We start from the raw sequence: 20,740 nt of genomic DNA on the forward strand, positions 1-20,740 counted from the left end.
GTTGCATCCTATTGAATTCATTTTTTCAATCTTGAACATTTTCCTTGATTTTTAGTAATTCTGTTTCTGTGTTGAAGCATACTTTTTTTTGTTGACAAAAGTCTGGCAGAGGACTAGATAGCACTTTCTAATAGTTCCAAATAATTTTCCAAATGTATTTGGTATTAACATTTCAATTCTTCAATTGTGTCTCTTTCCATGACGGATAAAGGTTTACTAAATAATGAAAAAAAGCCAATATTGCAACTATAATTCAGTATCAATACTCAGAGTACTTATTTACAGAGTAATTACAGAGTACTTAAAACTTACTTACAGAGTACTTTAAAACTATTAAAAAAAATCATTGGTGTGGAAGAAAAGATTGCATAACATAGAATAACTAGGTACCAATCCACCAATTTTATTATCAATAGTTGATAAATTTTCATATTTATTGTTTGGCAGGATTTTTTTTTAAATTAATTCATTCCTAATAAAGTTGCAAGCAACCACTATTATGTTAGGAGTTACTAGTCAGTCTTTCACAGGAAGATGTGCGATCGCATGTTATTATATGACCAGGCAAATTATATTTTGCTTTGATGATTTGACCATGGCTTTTGACATATTTTCAAAATTTTAAAATGCACTACAAAAACTTACATGAACTTATCTGAAAAAAACTGTAAAAAAGAAAAAAAATCTTAACGAAAGAGTAAATAAAAAAAATACTTAACTATAGCAAAATTACACAAATTATATATATATATATATATATATATATATATATATATATTATATATATATATATATATATATATATATATATATATATATATATATATATATACATAAATTAGTAAAAAACACTTATCTAACTTTTATCTTCTAGATAAGATAAAAGTTAGATAAGTGTTTTTTACTAATTTATTATTGCTCTGTTCTTTAAGAACATTGAGCACTCTATTTGTAAAATACACTAACATAATTTACATATATATAAATATATATATATATATATATATATATATATATATATATATATATATATATATATATATATATAATATATATATATATATATATAACCCAACTAAAACAAAACTCATCAAACTAAAATGCTTAGTCTATTTAATTTAAGAATCAAAACACCATTTCATTCTTTGTTTTAATATTTGTACTTTGTTTTTTGTTTTGTTTCAAAAGTGTTTTGTTTTGTTTTGTTTCAAAAGATAAACATTTATCATAAAAAATACATAATTATATAATAACCCTTATTATAAAAAATACACCCTTAAACAGTTTATATATTATAAATTAAAAAAATATATACAACTGTCAATTATACTTTAAAAAAAATTATAATCAGTAAATTGTTACTTTATTTAAAAGTGTTTGCTAATATAAAAACATTTGTTCAAAGTTTTGATGTAATTTATTTCACTTGAGGTATAATTCAGAATATTTTTCATTTAGTGGGTTTTCAAAATGTTTTTTGAAATAGCCACAGTCGAATCTTCAAAGCAAAATATAATTTGCCTGGTCATTTAAAGACGTGCGATTGCATATCTTCCTTTGAAAGACTGCTAGTATACAAAGAATAGTGTTAAAGAGCAAGGACCGTTGATAAAAGGCTTGAAATGTTGAAGATTATACGAGTTAGGAAAACATGAAGATGTGAGAAGGTTCCAAAGCATTGGTGTGGGAAAAAAATCAAGATGAATAAAAGTTTTTAGAGCAAGAAGGGATAAATACAGTAAAAGAATGCAACTTTGCTGATTGAAGAGGAAAGCAAAATTGATTGATGTAACTAGAGATAATAGCTCTTTTGAAGAGTGACCGTGATAGTAATTGTGGAAAAGAGAAAGAGAGACAACCTTATGACAATTGGAGAGAGGCTCAAGTTTGGCAGATAAAGCTGACCCAACTATATTTACAAAGCAATTTTGGACTTGTTCTAGAAGAGAAAGAGCATCATTAGGAAAACCAGCCCAAATATGATAACAGTATTTCATACAGGGAAAAATAAGAGATTTGCAGAGGTAGAGAATGGAACCAGGAGTAAGATAATGGTGAGCAAAATAAAGAAAAAAAACTTTAGGAGATGGTAACTTTGCAATCGGTTGTATATATGGTTTCCATAAGAGGTCAGAAGTAAATGATAGTCCAAAAGGACATAACGAAGATGACTCAGTGAGAGGGTTGCCATTTATCAATATAGGAATGTTGATATTATTGTGCAATAGTTGTTTGCAGTAAATAACTGAGTTTTGTTGGAGTTAAAATTTACAAGCCACTGCAATCTCCAAGCTGTTACAGAAGAGAGATCAGATTCAAGATCTCATCGTTGCTAAATAATAAATTGCTAAATATAATTATTGTTATTGAAGTTAAAGTTAAATATAACTTTCTACAAAAAAGTTTTTTTTTCTTATTTTTAATGTTTGAATAATTATAAAACATAAATAACAATGTATTAATCTGTTTGTTTGTTTTTATTTTATTTTAGCTATGTTAGTTTTTCCTGCTGAACAATATCCAAAAATATTTAGTAAAGGTTTCTCTTTTTATTTTAAGTTTAATTTTTAAGTTTAGTTTTTAAAGTTGTTGTTTTATTTGTTTATTTAAGTTATTGTTTTTCTTTTGTGATAAAATTGTCAATATATTATGCTTTTATAAGCAGAGCATTAATGAAGCCTATAAATGAATGTTGATTTATTTTGCTTTTTAGTAAAAGCCCTAGAAATAATATTGTTCAAATTATTTAATACTTTAAACTGCATTTACTGATGTAGTAGATATGATGGGATTTAAAAGAATATTTCAGTAAGGTACAGCTTGATCACACAAAAAGAGCTTTGTGACCAGTTGTTGAGATTTTTTGCTATGGAAAATAGATTGTTATTAAATTCTATTAACTCCATGATGATTTGATGATAAATGATGAAGAAGCAGGTGTTTAGTTTGTGGACAATTTTTGTGGGTTTTATATCACCTCAACTTTGAAAACATTCTGAAATTTTAAAGGTTCTACTCCTTGTTCTTTGTGTCAGATTTGGTAAAAAAAACAATGATCTTCCAAAGACTTTGTTTATTAAGGTTTAGTGTTTTTGGTGACAGTATATATAGTTGCAACCCTAATTGTTGAACCAGGTACATGCAGTGAAGTTGTTAGTTGAGCTGTGCAGCTTTAGTTCAGTTGTGATAAGCTGTTTAGGTAGATTTAATGGATGACTTTACTTCTTTGAGTCTGACTTGAGCATAGTGTACTTTTTTTGAACTACTGCCAGTCTCTTGAAAATATCTGTAAGAGTTAAAGCAAGATAGTTGATCATGGCTAATTTCTTTTTATAATGAAACAAACAAAGTTTTATTTCACAAATGTTCTGAAGTGTTAATTTCATATGTATGTATGTATGCAGGTATGTATGTATGTATGTATGTATGTATGTATGTGTGTATGTATGTGTATATATGGATATATATAATATATATATATATGTATATATGTATGTGTATATATATGTGTATATATATATGTGTGTATATATAATATATATATATATATATACATATATATATGTATATATATATATATATATATATATATATATAATATATATATATATACATATATATATATATATATATATATATATACATATATATATATATATATATATATATATATATATATATATATATACACTTATATATATACACACACACACATATATATATATATATATATATATATATATATATATATATATATATATATATATATATATATATATATATATATATATATATATATATATATATATATTTATATCCTTGTCTCATAGTCGAAAGAGACAAAAAAAGTGGCAAAATAGTCTCTTTTAACAACAATTTTGCGACCTCAACAAATAAGCTACATTTTTATGTCATCTAAAAGTCAAAGCAATTAAAATAATGCAGAAGTACATTAAGTTTTATTGTTTTTTAAAAAACAGCAATAATAATGACTAGAAGATTATTTAATCTTATAGCCTACTGCTACATCAACTATCTTATAGCCTGACTCGCAACGGAGTGCTGCTACATCGACTGAGGGTTTGGTTAGGGCAGGCAGTCTATCATTTAATAAAAATAAACAAATTATTTAAGTTTTTAAACTTTTTCTGGTCTGGTTTATTAGCGCTCTCTTTAAAACTACAGTTTATGGCAGAAACTTTTCTACTACCATGCAAGATATATATATATATATATATATATATATATATATATATATATATATATATATATATATATATATATATATATATATATATATATATATATATATATATATATATATATATACATATATATATATATATATATATATGTATATATATATACATATGTATATATTTATATTTATTTATATATATATTAATTTATATATATTTATCATTTATATATATATTAATTTATATATATATAACTATATATTTATATATATTAATTTATATATATAATTATATATATATATGTATATATATATATACACATGTATATATATAAATATGTATATATATATATATATACATGTATATATATAAATATATATATTTATATATATATATATATATATATATATATACATGTATGCATATGTACATATATATAAATGCATATATGTATGTATATATATATATGTATATATATAAATAAATAGATATATATATATATATATATAGTCTTGCATGGTAGTTGAAAAGTTTCTGCCATAAACTGTAGTTTTAAAGAGAGCGCTAATAAACCAGACCAGAAAAAGTTTAAAAACTTATATAATTTGTTTATTTTTATTAAATGATAGACTGCCTGCCCTAACCAAACCCTCAGTCGATGTAGCAGCACTCTATTGCGAGTCAGGCTATAAGATAGTCAATCTAGCAACACTCCATTGTGAGTCAGGCTATAAGATAGTTGATGTAGCAACACTCCCTTGCATTCTGATATTTCAAATAGTAGATAAATTTGACAAATAAATTTTGGCTGCGTTATATTCATAGCAAGTATATTTTTCTATTTTATAAATTTTTCAATATAATTATTCAACTTGTTTCATTCTGAGCATACTTTTTAAGTTTTCATTTTTAAATCGCTTCTCTTCTTTGTTTGATATGGAAGAGAAAAACAAGAAGAGACAATTGTTTGCAATAAAAGTGTAAATGAATCAATCATCAAATTTATTCATTGAAACTTTGATTTATTTTAATTGTGGACAGCTTATAAAAACAGTTTTAAAAAGTTTAAACGATTAGTTACATATATTGTCTTATTTTATTTTTATTTTCATTTTTAAATTATAAACGGAAAAAAAAAAGCTAAATGGTGTTTAATTTTTAACATAACATTTTTAAAGATTTTCACAATCCTCTTGTATTTTTCAAATAGTTTAAACATCTTTTTAATTGACAACTGTCGATAAAAACACTATACATTATATGTAGGGTGCCAGATGTTCGGCTTTTACAAAGAAGAACACAGTAAAAAATATATATTTATACAGGTTTGGCGCTATATTCTTTTCCGTAAAAGCATCTGGCAACCCTAATTATATGGAAAGTTTTTGAATATTTAAGTTTTCAAATACTTTAATATTTTAAAATTAAAAATTTCAAAATACTTAAATAAAATTTTTTAAACTTTTTTTACATAGATATTTGTATTTTTGTTCATCTAACTTTATATTATAATTTTATATTATAATTTTTGTCATTAAATAAATTTAAAAGTTAAAATACTTATTTTAATTGGTACCTTTTAAATAAAAAATATTTTGAAAGCTTGACAACTTTTAATTAAGAAACTTGGTTGGCTCACCAATTTCCATCGAATAGAATATTTGTTAAAAGGACTTTTGTTGCAATATGCCAATAGTTAATTTAATTTAAATAAGTAACAAAAGCATTTAAAAGTGAGATTTTTTCTCCACACGAGGGCAGCAACTAAATTTATTTGGCACAGTTAAATATCTAGTATATTAGGTATTTCAAAAATACTCTTTAATGCAAAAAAAAAATTTATTTAATATTTACAAATACAAAGTTTACAAAATTTTTGTATTTGTAAATTACAAAAAAAATTGATTTTTGTATTTATAAATATTGTTTAATAATTAAAAATATTAGAATAGTTTTTAATTATCTTCTTTTATGTTTTACGCAAGTTTAACATAAATTGTTTCATTGTTGCAATGATCAAAGTTACTGTAGCTTCTCCTTCTGTTTTTCCAACTTTTTTATATACAGCCAATACTATGAGTTTATTTTTTACATGAAAGCCTATATATGATTACTGCTCTTTACACGAACACCTATATATGAACAACCTATATATGAACACTGGCGTCGAATAAATAAGTTCTTTATTTCTATGTTTTTTTTAAAGAAATTTTCTTTTTTTACTGATTTTCATTTGAATTAATAGTTTTATTCTTATGAGGAAGTACTTTAATTTATACTTTTTAAAGAGTATCAGTTAGGATGCAAAGTCCTTAAGCAAGTTAGAATGCAAAGGTTAGACACAAGGTGGATAGAGCATGATGTCATGCAGTAAAAAATGTTTCGCAGACATTATATCTGATGTTTGATGAATGGTTTAAGGGTCTCAAACAGAATTAAATAAGAAAAAATTTAACCAAAATAATATAATAACAAATTTTTGTGTTAAAGGTGTTACATTTTTTATCTAAAATAAAGGTTTATATTATTAGAGCCCTTATAGGCCCTTAATAATCTAAAAACCCAAAATAATCTTCGTTACAGAAACTCGGTGACATGAATCATCAAAAGCAAACATTTGATTAGGATTTTTGATAGCCCATTTGATCTAACCCTCTAACTTCCAGTCAGAACTTTTTTAACGATCCGTGAGCTATTACTGAGACGGTAAATACTAAAGTTTCATTGCAAGTTTTATTTTACCAGCTAATTCATTTTAATTTATTAATTTTATTTTTTGATCTTATGAACCTTTGGGAGTTTTAAACCAATTGGGAATACCGCATTATACGCAGGCCAGCAGGCTGGCTAACACTATGATGTATATATATATGTATATATATATATATATATATATATATATATATATATATATATATATATATATATATATATATATATATATATATATGTGTGTGTGTGTGTGTGTGTGTGTGTGTGTGTGTGTAGATATGTATATATATATATATACATATAACCTCAAACACATAAACATACAAACATAAACATCGATATAAATACACTGTCTGGCAAAAGTTTTTGGTCACTTTTTAGTTACAAATTTATAAATTTTACACAAATTTTGGTCATAAATTTATAATTTGTAATTATAATAATTTTGGTCATAAATTTATAACTTCAAAAAATTAATAATTTTTATAATAATTGATAAGGAATTTTAAAGTTGTTTATTAGACAAAATAGTTCAAATAAAATGTACTAATGTGTTTTTAGAAATTAATAATGCAAAACATGTTTTCTTCATTTTTGTATTATAAGTATCCTCAAAAAAATGAAATTCAACTGTTCTTTTCTTGAAACACAATTTCATTGTAGTTTTTCTCCAGTAATATAATAAACTGAATAAATAAATTTGTTTAGTAAGTATTTTGTAAAACTAAGTTTTATTAATTTTGATGTTTTTTTTAATTTCCAATTTATAAAAGTACATTTTGAGTATTTTTAAATTATAAAATATTAGAAATTTTATATATATTAGTATTTTAATATATTATATTTTGAAAAAAATCTAAAAATTTCTCCAATCAACAGTTAGTAATACTATTTGTTAATTTAAGTGTTCTGGTACAGCTATAGATAGAAAAAGAAAAAAAGAAATTAAAAATCACTTTTAAAAGCAATAAATTGAATAAAAAATGTTTTGAATGACTCTAGCACATAAAAGTTGGACAGAAATTGAAAGACTGGCAAAATAAATTGTGAATAAACGAATCCAAATTTCTTGTTTTTGGAATAAAGTGGTAGATTTATGTGCAACAAGCAGCTACTGAAAAACTCCATCGACAGTGTATACCTGTCCAACATGGTGGAGGTTTAGTAATGGTGTGAGGTTGATTTGCTTTTAACTAGGTTGGTAATCTTGTGAAAGTAAATATAGAATTATTTATAAGACAGGGTATGTAAGATGATATGTAGAAATGCCATGCTATGTGGAAAGCATCTTATAAGGCACCATGCAAGTTCACCATGCAACAGGATAATGATCTAAAAAAAATATCATAATACTGTGCAAATTATTTGCCAAAAAAAGTAGCTTACAAAGAACTCAATAATATGACATAACCACCACAATTGTCAGACCTTAACCCAATTGAATTAATATGGGAACAACTAGATTGTAAGTGTCCTACATCAATAAATAGTTTGTGATCATTTTAACAAAGAATGTAGAATATTTGGATAAGTTATTATAATTTAATCAAATACATGACAAAAATTATGTACAGTAAGGAAATCAATGGGTGGACAATTGGCTCAACAAAAAAAGTTAGTTTGTAATTGTTTGTAATAAAATTTGGTTTATCATAATTAGTTTATTGTTTGTTTTTTTAAATTTTTTTTGTCTGTCGAGACAAGAAACTTTAGCCAGGCAGTGATACATATATATATATATATATATATATATATATATATATATATATATATATATATATATATATATATATATATATATATATATATATATATATATATACATATATAATATACATGAAAAAAATATATACATAACAATATATATACATACAAATATATATAAACATATATATATATGTATACATATATGTATATATACATAAATATATATATATATATTTACATAAATATATGTATATATATATATATGTATAAATTTTATATATATATATATATAATGACAATCAGATATTTAGTTTTAGGTATATTATGATATAATTTCTTAGGTTTTATTTAAAAAGATTTTTTTATTAATTTGGTCTAGAATCCTTCTTTGGTAAGTATGAAGTAGTTTTGCCTAATTTTATAATTACTATCAGCTTTGTGCTTGCAGTTGTTTGGGGATATTTTACAATTCCTGAGAGTAGAAAGTAAGTCATGCAGTAGTAATACTTTTATTTTTTTTTAAATAATTTTTTAATGCTTTTCATATGTAATGTTTTATATGAGTCGACATATGTAAGTTGATTTTTTATAATTTTTTTTTTAATTTTGTTTTAGTTATCATGTTTGTTGTTCGGTTTTTTAAATTTCTTTTTTTATAGTATTTTTAAACCTGAAAAAATATGTTTAATTAATGAAGATATAATTGAACTCAACGCTACTGAAGAAAAAGAAGGTTGTTTCATGAATCTTTCTCTAAATGCTAATGAGCACAAAATGTCAGAAAAGTCTGCTCTACTTCCTGAAAGTAAAAATGTTAAATCTTGGCCTCAGAGGCTTCTTTTTGTGCTGAAGAATTCATCTATTAGCAGGATTTTAAGGTTGGTCACACATAAATTATCTTAACACTAGATATATAGCACTAATATTTTACTGAAACCTTACTGAGTATAGCTTTTTATTTACCAAAACTATAACTAAAAATTTACCCAAACAACAACTGACACCAAAAGTTAAAACAAGTTTCATTTTCAATAAACATAAGTATTTACAAAAAATCGTTCAGAACTCAACAACCAAAAGTAGTAGAAAATGTCGATTCTGGGCCAAAATTATTTCAACCATAATTTCATCCATAATTTCATCCATAATTTCATATCATATTTCAGCTATGATCCTAACCATAATTTCTGAGCCAAAATAAAAAAAATTTAAAAATGAAATAATAGTAGTATAACAACCATAAATTCTTAGCTAAATTATGGTTACATCATAAACATAATTTCTGAGCTATATAAAAAAAATTACATCAGAACAATTTTTAAGCATAATAGTAAAATTGTCCTTTTAAAACATAAAAACTTCCAGATTGTCCGATTTGTTCATCTCCAGAGTTTAATGTAACCACTAATCTATTTCTATTAGTAACACTGAGCATAGAATCAGATTGACTATAATTTCTGTAAATGAGATAATAGTTATAGAATCAATTATTTCTTTTGATTGATACAATAGTCCAGATGATTTATTATTAAATGAGGTAATGTTAGCACCATTCCATGAAAAAAGATAAAAATCGTCTAAACCAGATGAGCAGTAAAAACATTCACTATCAACATCATATCCAGGAAATACTGTATAATTATTATAGATATAATTATTATAGATATTGGCTTCCAAGGTTGTATAACAGGTTTAGTATTTACATGAGAATTGAGTGCGTCATACATGCGTACTCTTGATTCCCACCAATTTCCAGATGCGCCAACAACATGAAATCTAGCATATTTTAAATAAATGCCATTACCATTTCCTGTAGTGTTTAATAACATATATTCTCTACCATAAGTTGTATTCAAATATCTAAATGTTGATGAGTATTTAAGAGATGATATTTGATTGTGGTATTGATGATTTTATTGTAATAAAAGTTTATAACCAATATGTTAGTGTATTACCAGTTTTATTGAGCAATTGAATTGTTAGATTGGTTTTAAATAGTAAATCAAGTGTAAAGTATCCTCCTAAATCATTATTAGTAAACGCATTACAACCTTGTAAAGAGTTTACATAAAATAGTCCACCAAGTGGAGCAAACCAAAATTCAGTGGTTAAACCTATATTATTTATTCCGTTAATATTTGTAGAAGAAGAAGAATTTCTTATGCAAAGTGTATTAACTGCGTATATTTTAATATATACGTTACCTGGTACACTTCCAATAGTAATTTTTCCTGTAATTGCTAACCATAATCATCTGAGAATACCAGGACCAGTAGATTGATTAAAAATTGCTGTTTTCTGTACCTGTATGTGGTGCAAGAGTCTGTGATTTTACTGCAAACCACGTTAAACTTGAATTTGGTATTATTTTTAAACTGCTAGGATTAGATATTTTATCAACAAAATTTTTTGCTACATCTAGGTTTTGCTACATTTATCAATTTATTTGAATTCATGTTAATATTACTAGTTGCATTATTTTAGGTACAGAAAACAGCAATTTTTAATCAATCTACTGGTCCTGGTATTCTCAGATGATTATGGTTAGCAATTACAGGAAAAATTACTATTGGAATATATGTATAATCTCCTAATAAACAAGCTTGAGATGTTGTTAAACCATTTGCTACTTTATTTCTAGTTGAAATATTATTGCGTTCGAATTTATCAACAGTCATTTTTATGTATATAAAAAAATTTTTTTTTAAATTACCATAGATTATTAATAATATTCTTAAAATCACATCCTTCATCTAGTTTTTTTAAAGCATATAGACACAAGTGTCCACAGAATGAGGTATTTCCAAACTCTTTCATTATTATAATAAACTGGACTTTTTAAATAATTAACAATTTCAACTGGTGTTGGTTGAGCATAAGAGTCAAAACTTGAAATGAAATCCCTGCATACTTGAATCTCCTGTATTTAATATTCCACATTCTTTTTTTTTGTGTATTTTTAGGTAATTCATCTCTTACAAATACACCTTTAAAATATTTTATTTTAAAGGTGTATTTGTAAGAGATGAATTAATTAGTTTTTTTGCTGCTTTAATTAACTGAAAATTTGTTAGTGGCTCATTTGGTAAAATTATTCCTTTAACATTGATAAGTTTATGATAATTGTTATTAATCTTTTCCATTTTTACTTATAAATTATTGTTTTTTCTTCTTTTAGTTTGTAGTGTCAATATGCTAATGTGTATATGTCTTCTTCTAAAATAAATCTTTGGTCTCTTTATTGACCTCTTTATCCTCTTCAACCTATAAATTATTATTTTTTTCTTCTTTTAGTTTGTAGTGTCCATATGCTAATGTGTGTATGCCATCTTCTAAAATAACTCTTTTATTGTCTTCTGCCCTTAATGCTATTTTATTGATTTCTTCTGTGTAAATTTCATGTAAATGGGATCTTATTACAATCATTTTCCTAATATGATTCCTCACACATGAAGATTACAAATGAAGATTTGTAAACACATGAAGATTACAAATGTTTATTAAGTAGGAATCATATTCCATATGATTCCTACTTAATAAACATTTGTAATCTTCATGTGTTATATATTTTTTAACAACATTTTTGTTTACCCCTTTACATTTTTTGCTATCTTTTCTGTGTACTTTGTAAGAATACAACTTTGATCTGAGTCCTATAAATTCTTCAATTTGTGCTCCTGCTGATTCATCTTTAAAGATTCCTATTACTTTCTTGTTATCACCAACTTTAAAACCTACATTATTAATTGCTGGGTATGTATGGGTGCTTTAGGTCAAATTTACTTTTATCAAATATGCTTTTAACATTCATTAGAAATATCTGCATAAAAGTCTTCTGTTTTTATTTCATATGCTAAAGAATCTGTATCTATGAGTAATAGTTTTGCTTGATCAGAATATTTATTTTTTATGTAATCATAGTGAAATTCTTACATTAGTGTTTTACTTAAATCTAATATACACATACCTAAGTAAAATGGTTTGTTATAAAGTAATTTTGTTATTTTCATATTTATTGCTATTAAGTTTTCATCAAATATTGTTCTACTTTCATAGTTTGGTTCAGATGCTAATTTAACAGCTTCATCTGTTTGTTACTAATCTAATATCAACTCTGTTTTCAATATTCTCCATTGTTTTTCCAATTACTGAATTATTCATTAGTTTAAAAAAGTGTTTTTTAAAATCATTAGTTGCTTTTGTTCTTAGATACCTCTATGAATTTTTGTAATCTTTAATCTTAATCTTTCATACAATTTAAGATTTTCATAATGAAGTATATAATTTTTTCTTATTATTCAAGTTAGGTACTAATTTTTCAACTTTATTAATGGTTATTCTTCCGGGTGCAAGTGGATAATCATTATGATCATCATATAGATTTTCAGGGTAATCTAAATCAACTTCTAGTATACAGGAAATTGATTTCCAGTTTGTCAACTTGTTTTCATCCGTCCATTTAAAACCATGTGTAGGAAGTGGCTTACTCATTGCCCACCCATATAATTTATTAGCATCTAGATACTGTATATATGTTGATTGTTTGCTTTGGTCATACACATCACCCATGTATTTATTATTAGAAGCTTCTAATCTATTAGATATCATACTAATTTCACCTCTTATTCCTTGCTTTATTATCAATATCATATCATAATCACTCAGCAATTCTAGTTTTATTTTTTTTTTCTTTAATGCTGCATCCCAAGCTAATCCTAGTGATGTATAATACCAAGCAGGATCTAATTTATAACAATTAATGCAAACATCTCTAAAATTTTCAAATATATCAGTTAATAACACCACATCTGAAGCGTTGTACAAATCATGGTAATCTCTAAATGTTTTACAATTAAACTCGTTTTATACATTTTGTGCATGTGAGTAATCATCATCACTTATACCTTCATCATTTAATTTTGAAAAGAACGATTCTTTTGGTGGTAATTGTGTTTCAGGCAATTTATTAATAGAATCAACCCGATCATATGGGTACACACCTTTTCTTAGTAACAAATCTAATTTTTTACCTGAACATAATTTTCCGGTGTCCCAACATTGATCTTTTGTTAAACTCTTTGATAAACTATCTAAATTAAAAGGCATAAATCTATAACTATCTATAAATTTCAACTTTCTTACCATCTCTATTAAAAAGCTCACCAACTTTAATTTCTCTAGAAAAGCTAATATACTTTTCTTCATTGTTTGGTATACAACTCAACTTTCTTCCTGATAATTTCTTTATAAACAAGTGACAATTATAACCAAATAAATTGTAAAATATAACTGGAAAGAATTTTGAAATTTTATAATTTGAATTACAATTTTGATGAGCAGCACCTCTATATTTTCCAGTAATATGGCAGTGGTCTTGTACTTTATCTTTTTCAAGATCTTCTCCACAAATGTGACATGATATTGCAGCATTAAAATCATCATTGATTTCATGAGTATCTATCATCTTTTTTAAAAATTAATCGTGTCAAAAATTTTCTTAATATCTTTTTCTTAGCTGTCAATAAACATTTGTGCAACATCATCCGTTTCATTACTTGCAGTAAATGTGACTGGACTGCTTTGATAAATACTTTTGTCAAAACATTTAATATAATAACAGAATGAACTTGGAATATGTCTTTGATATTGCTTATTATAGGAATCATTTGGATTTGGTGTACAAGTGTTAGTTGTTCTGATAAAACTTTCAAAGTTGGCATATACTACTAATGGTACTCTCATAGATATGTATAATCTCATATATATTATGTTTTCTCTTTGATGTTTGTGAAGAAAGTAATCTGCTTAAACTTTTTATTAAACAATAATGATTAGTAACACCATTTGAGATTAATAGTAAATTTATTAAATGTTTACACTATTTTTCGACACACTCAAAATATGAACTGATGAATTTTCATATCCAAATACATTGACACTGATATCTGTATTATCTTTCTCAAATTGTGTAATTTGGTTTAATGATACTGAAAATTCTATTTTTTCCCAATTTATTTTTTCAGCTTGATTTTTAGCTCCTTATCGACTCTTTCAGGATGATTATCTGTTGGATTTAATGCTCTTGCAATACACACTTAAAACACTTAAAAATTATTGCCTTTTTAGTTGCTAAATTTTTATCAAGTAGAATGTATGATTCAGCTTTAATAGGATTATACTCAATAATGTTTATATCCATCTTTTTAATAGTATCAAACCTCCAACCTGACCCTAACTGTTGAAATGATGATAAGTTTTCTAGAATTCTCAGCTTTGATATTTCATATAATTCATTCAAATCTTTTGATTCTAATACAACTTGATTCTTTGTTGCAAATGGAGCAGTTGTGATTTTAGTTTCTCCTGTATTAATACCACTACACTCCATTTCACAAGATAAAACTATATAAACCTTTGGTTTTCTATTTTCATTTAGTATTTTAATTGCATCTCTGCGGCTGTTATTTTTTCATTTGTTATTTTTTTCAGAATTAATTATCTCAATTTTAACACCATTATCAATCTTTCCATCATGTAATTCAAAATATCTCCATCCATGCTTAGTTCCACGCATAGCGCTATATAATGATGGATATATTGTAATTTCTCCTGTTTCCATGTTAGTTAATTTAATAGACACTGGTTTATTTTTAATTGATTTTAATCTTTCATATTTTGGATCTGTAATTTTTTCTGGTTCTATTTCATCTGTTTCACAATTTTTTCTAGGTCTCCCAACTGGATTCTTCACATTTGTTTCTTTTACTGGATGTATTCTAGGTCTACCAACTGGTCTTTTCTCATTTACTTCTTTAACTTCAGTCATAATAGATTCTTTATTAAATAAACCATTATCGATAGCAATCATTAGCAATGTAGTGAGATTGTCAGATGTTTTTGAAATGTTATTTTCTTCTAATAGATTTTTAAAATTTTTCTTTGTATATTTAATATTCATTTTATTATATAAAGAAAAAAAATTTAACTAATTTTCAAAAAAATTAATTTACAATACTCATTTTATTTCCGTCTGATTGAAATTGTAACAATTTATAAGATATTATAACAGCAAATGCTTCAGTATTTGCTGGAACAGCCACAATATATGTTGCTTTAATTTGTACATCTACTACTGATGATTTTAATCTTTCTGATTGTTTACTAACATCAAAAACCAAAAGTGGGTATAAATCTTTATAGTCAGAAAGAGTTATATCACTATTTGTGATCAATTCATTCATTCCATAAAATTTTTCACTAAACACAGATGCATCTCTATTAGCTCTTGAAAATTGCTGATTTGAGAATAATAAATTATAATAAACAGCAGGATATCTTTCCTGATTAAGCATCATGTACATATTTTTCAAGTCACAATGATCGAATATTGAAGGAATAAGTTCTTGGTTTCTATCTCTATTTGTTTGAAATTCAACAAAGATGTATCTTGGTTTTTCAGGAGATGTCTTTACGCTCAGTCTCCATGAAAATGTAGTAGATTGTGGAACAGATATAGTATCACACTGCCGTGTGCGAAAAGTTACTGGAATTATCGCTTTTGATTCATTAGTTTTATAAAGATTAATCCTTTCTACATCTGATGGGATCATATGTGGTATGAACAATGATATTTTATCAAGATTAACTTTTCCTGCAGCTGCAGCAGCAAGTCTAAAAATTGCATCATCATCACTTTTTCTTACTAGAGTTAGTGTATGTTTAAATCCATAAATAACTTTGTTGTAATCATCACAGAATCCAAAAATGTGCCTTATAGGTATGCCAAATGAAAATGTTTCCTTTGTAATTGGTTTCTGAATTATGTATGCTTGTCTTACTGCAAACCCTGTGTTATTAGCAAGTACTGCTATTGCTGCAGAATCTTTATACCACAATTGATTTAATCCTTGTGCTAATTGAAAGCCGTTTGGGTATTTAAGCTTTCTAACATTGTAGTTGCTTGTCCTGGATGATAAACATCTTCTACTTGTTGGTTTGATAATTGGTATGTTGTTTGACTAAATAAATGCATAATAAAAAAAATAATGCATAATTGTAAGTGACACTGCATCGGCATTTGCATAAGCTGTTCCATCAGCTTTAAGAAGTCTTCCTTCAAATAATAGAAAAGCCTCAGATGGAAGTGTGAACAAATCTTGTTGCTCTTCATTGATTCTTATTTCTCCAAAACTATTTAGATTTGTATGAGCCACTGGCTCATATTCATGGAATTCAAATCTTTCAATTACTTCATCAACAGTTGGGATTTCTGTAAAATTTAATACTTCAGAAGTTGCCTTTTTTTTTTATATATATACAATATAACTATAGGAAGAATTATAGCTTGTAATCCTGTTCCTTTTGATTCACGCTTCTCATTTTTCTTTATATCTCTCCAAATTGGAGCTATTATTTCTCTGTATTTTTTACTCAATGACCTAGGTTTATATGGGTTTTCAGTAGTAATTGCATCTGGTTGTATTAATATATTTTTATAATTTTTAAAATCATCTTCAGTATATAAGTTCTTATCAGGATTAAACTTTGTTATCAACTTCCAAAGACCAGGAGTATCATTATATGTTTTACTATCAATAGTTATATCATCATCATTGATAAATGTTGATTTTTTTCCAATGTATAACTTGTCATCTTTAGAATGTATTCCAAATGTTGTATCTGTAAACTTTTTACTATTAGTATACATTCTTAGATAATCTGTTGCAATTTTTCCGAGCCTCAAGGTCTTAGTTTCTTCGTAAGAAGGCATTAGTTCTTTATATGCATGCTCATCCATTATTTCAGGATAAACATTTGAAAAAGTGAATGCAAAATTATTAGATTGTGCAATTTAGATATGTTTCCTTTTAATCCAGCTTTTAATCCAACTAATGGCATGTCAATTTTGTCAAGTTTAACTGTAAATTAGCTTCACCCATCTTTTCAAATGAATTATTCTGATGTATTATTTTTTTACTATCTATGAATTCTTTAGTAATTTGATCTCTTTTTTCAGGATCTTCAATTTTTAGAAATGACATTTTATTTGCTATAAATAAAAAAACACAACATAACGATTTATATTGTGTTTTATGTTTTACGTTTTTTCTTTTTACAATTCATTTTAATAAATTATTTTGTGTTTTTACGTTTACATTTTTACTAAATCTTCTTTGGAGTATATTAATTGCCTCATCTCCTTGTTTAATTAATGATTCCTTAGTTTGTTCATCAATTTCAGTTTTTATTTTTGTTCTAATTTGTTCAAGCATTACTTGAAATTTTTCAAATTCACCAAGTATTAATTCATATTCATTGTCATTTATATGTCCATCTACTAAAGCTTTAGAAATATAATCACTTATTGTATTTAGTTTTGAATCAGCAAGTATCTTAATCTTTTCATGCTTTTCTGCTTTTAAATCTAATTTTTTATTGATTTGTTGACCTATTATTGATAACACACCTGCTCCAAATGCTATACCCTCTGATACAATAACTATGGTGCTGCAATTGTTGTTGTCAAAAAACCTGAGCTTGGTTTCAACAGGTGACTAATTTTCATCAGGTGCATCTGAAAGAATTGGGTATATTTATTATAATTATATTCCTTTTTTAATAAAGGAAAAAAAAGTATTTTCAAAAACTATTTACAATAAATTAATAAAACATAAGCTCCTTTTTTAATTAATACATCAAAAACAGAATTATTAACAACATTTACTACAATATCAGCAACAGACTCTGATTTTACAGAATCTTGTAAACTTAACGTTTTTAATTTAAGTTTTTGTTTTAGTGAAACTAACGCAACACCTTCATTAATTGCTACACCAAACGTTAAAAGAATATTTTGATGTGATAAAGATTTTATTGTAATGTCATGTTTTGCAAATATTTCATATCTATTCTCATTTATTAATACTGAAGGGTGTTCTGAATCTTTGTGTTGCTTAAAAAGTATTTGAGGAAGTTCAACTCTTTTATATTTGTTTATAAATTTATGCATTGGCAGATTATTTCTTGACATTTTTTTTTTTATATATGTGAAAAAGATTTTCAAAAAAAATCAGAGAATCATATTCAAAATTGGAATATTAACAAATGGTGAATTTGGTCCTAATAATAAATCAGAGCCTGCTGATATATATCCATTCCCACTAGGTAAGTACATTCCATCACCTACAGAACTTCTTTTACTCCATGGTCTCAAATATAAACCAGATCCTGCAGTTGTCATTTTAACTCTTTGTCCATTCTTTTTTAAGTACACAATACCCCTTCCAGAAATTTTATCAACCATAGCTGATCCAGCTACTGAACTTGCTCCTGTTAATAGTCCTGTTGCAAGTGCCAGAGCAACGCTTGATAATAAAAATCTTCCAGGTGTACCAAGTAAAGGTAAAAGTGCTCCAATAGATCCTCCCTCTATTTGAGAATTGTGAGCTAGTTGTGCTTTACTTAAATTAATTATTACACCAGTACCTTTTTCAAATGCTCTTGTAATTCTATTCATATGTGTATTTGTTACAGTTGGTACTTGTTCACCATTAAGATCTGAATGTGATAATTTAATACTAGCTCCATAACCATCTTCAATTGCTTTTTTAAGTTTTTCTAATTGCCCCTGCGAAACATTTTCTTTAATATTAGTATATTTACTCATTTTATATTATAAAAATTATTTTTTTTCTCTTATATGAAATCTAATAGTCAATTTTTTTCCTCATTTTGATCAAGCAGTTTAGTATCCATTTTTGAAATTGTTTTTAGTGTTACTGGTAAGTAAATTAAGTTTAACGGCTCTTGAACAACTTTAAATCCAGGACTTACAGTTGGGAAAAAAGAATATATAATGTTTTCTGTTCCTCCATTTACATATGATGATTCTATTATATCACTTGCAACACATATACTATTAATACTTATTACGTTTACTATATCAGTTGGTTGGTAACCTGAATAATATACTCCACTGTTAAAACCAAAAACAGTTCTTACTGAATTTGAAGTTGTAAAATCAACTTTATAACCAGATGCAGTATTTAAAACTGATCTTAAAGTATTATTATTTCCTTCAAGTTTAATACCTGCAACTCCTGCGCTAATATGGTCATTTTCTGACATTATCAATTGAATATATCCATTTATATCAGTAATGTCATAACATCCTTCTGGAATATTTATATTATGCCAAGTTGCTCCATTATCTGTGCTATATCTAAAATTGTTGTTTGAAGAATCAATATTAGTAAAACTCTAATATGTCTCTAAACTAACTTGAGCCATTTCATATTCTTTATCTTGTCTAAGTTGAATAATAGGAGCAAACTTAGTTTTTGTATTATTGCATTTTCCACTTGATAATATATAGAAAGACATTTTGTTTTTTTATATACAAGAAAAAAAAAATTTATATATTTTTTTAAATTCACAAGTTGGTATATAAAAATTATCTAATCCACTTCTATATTCCAGGCATTCTTACAAAATCTTATAAACTCGTCTTTTGTCATATCACTTGAAACATGATCTTTATAAATATAATTTAAATTCTTTAAATCTTGTGGAAATAAGCAAATAAAATTTGTATTCTCTCGTATAGTTTGCCTAGGTAACATAAAATAATCTTGTAAATTATTATAGTCTTGGTTGGTTAGACTATAATAATTTTCAAAAACTTGTAACTTATTATAGTCTAACCAAACAGGTCTTAAAAGTAAATTCAATAATAAAGTAGTTTTTCCGCAACCTGATTTTCCAACAATAATTCCTCTTATACTTTTAGGTAACAACTTATTATTATTTCTCTTATTGTTATTTACATTTCATGATAAATCTATAATGTCCTTTTTTTTATTTCCTCTATATAAAAAAAATGTACTGTGTTAAATGCAAAAACAAAACAAATACACTAAACTTACAAAATGTTGTAAGCAAAAACAAAAGAAATATGCAACGTGGAACTTGCGCTATTTGTGGAAAAACAAAAACTAAATTCGTATCAGCAAAAACAGGAGGTGATTTAGTTCAATTAATTCAGCAACAAGTAAAATAAAACTACTATAATCAAAGTTCCCAGGTGAAATGCATTTACTTGGTATAAACTTTGCAGGTCCTGG

At 25.5% G+C, this 20,740-nt stretch overlaps 1 protein-coding gene across 1 annotated transcript in view; it reads left to right on the forward strand.

Moving 5' to 3' along the window:
- The window catches only part of LOC100214623 (uncharacterized), an 86,032-nt gene that overhangs the window by 30,618 nt on the left and 34,674 nt on the right, over positions 1 to 20,740 (forward strand). Inside the window, exons 7-9 of the mRNA XM_065814924.1 lie at positions 2,492 to 2,539; positions 8,998 to 9,103; positions 9,278 to 9,496. Of these exons, the coding sequence (XP_065670996.1) occupies positions 2,492 to 2,539; positions 8,998 to 9,103; positions 9,278 to 9,496 (373 nt within the window). The remainder of the gene's footprint in view (positions 1 to 2,491; positions 2,540 to 8,997; positions 9,104 to 9,277; positions 9,497 to 20,740) is intronic.

The sequence above is a fragment of the Hydra vulgaris genome, chromosome 13 (genome assembly GCF_038396675.1).
Source record: "Hydra vulgaris chromosome 13, alternate assembly HydraT2T_AEP".
Taxonomy (NCBI): Eukaryota; Metazoa; Cnidaria; class Hydrozoa; order Anthoathecata; family Hydridae; genus Hydra; species Hydra vulgaris.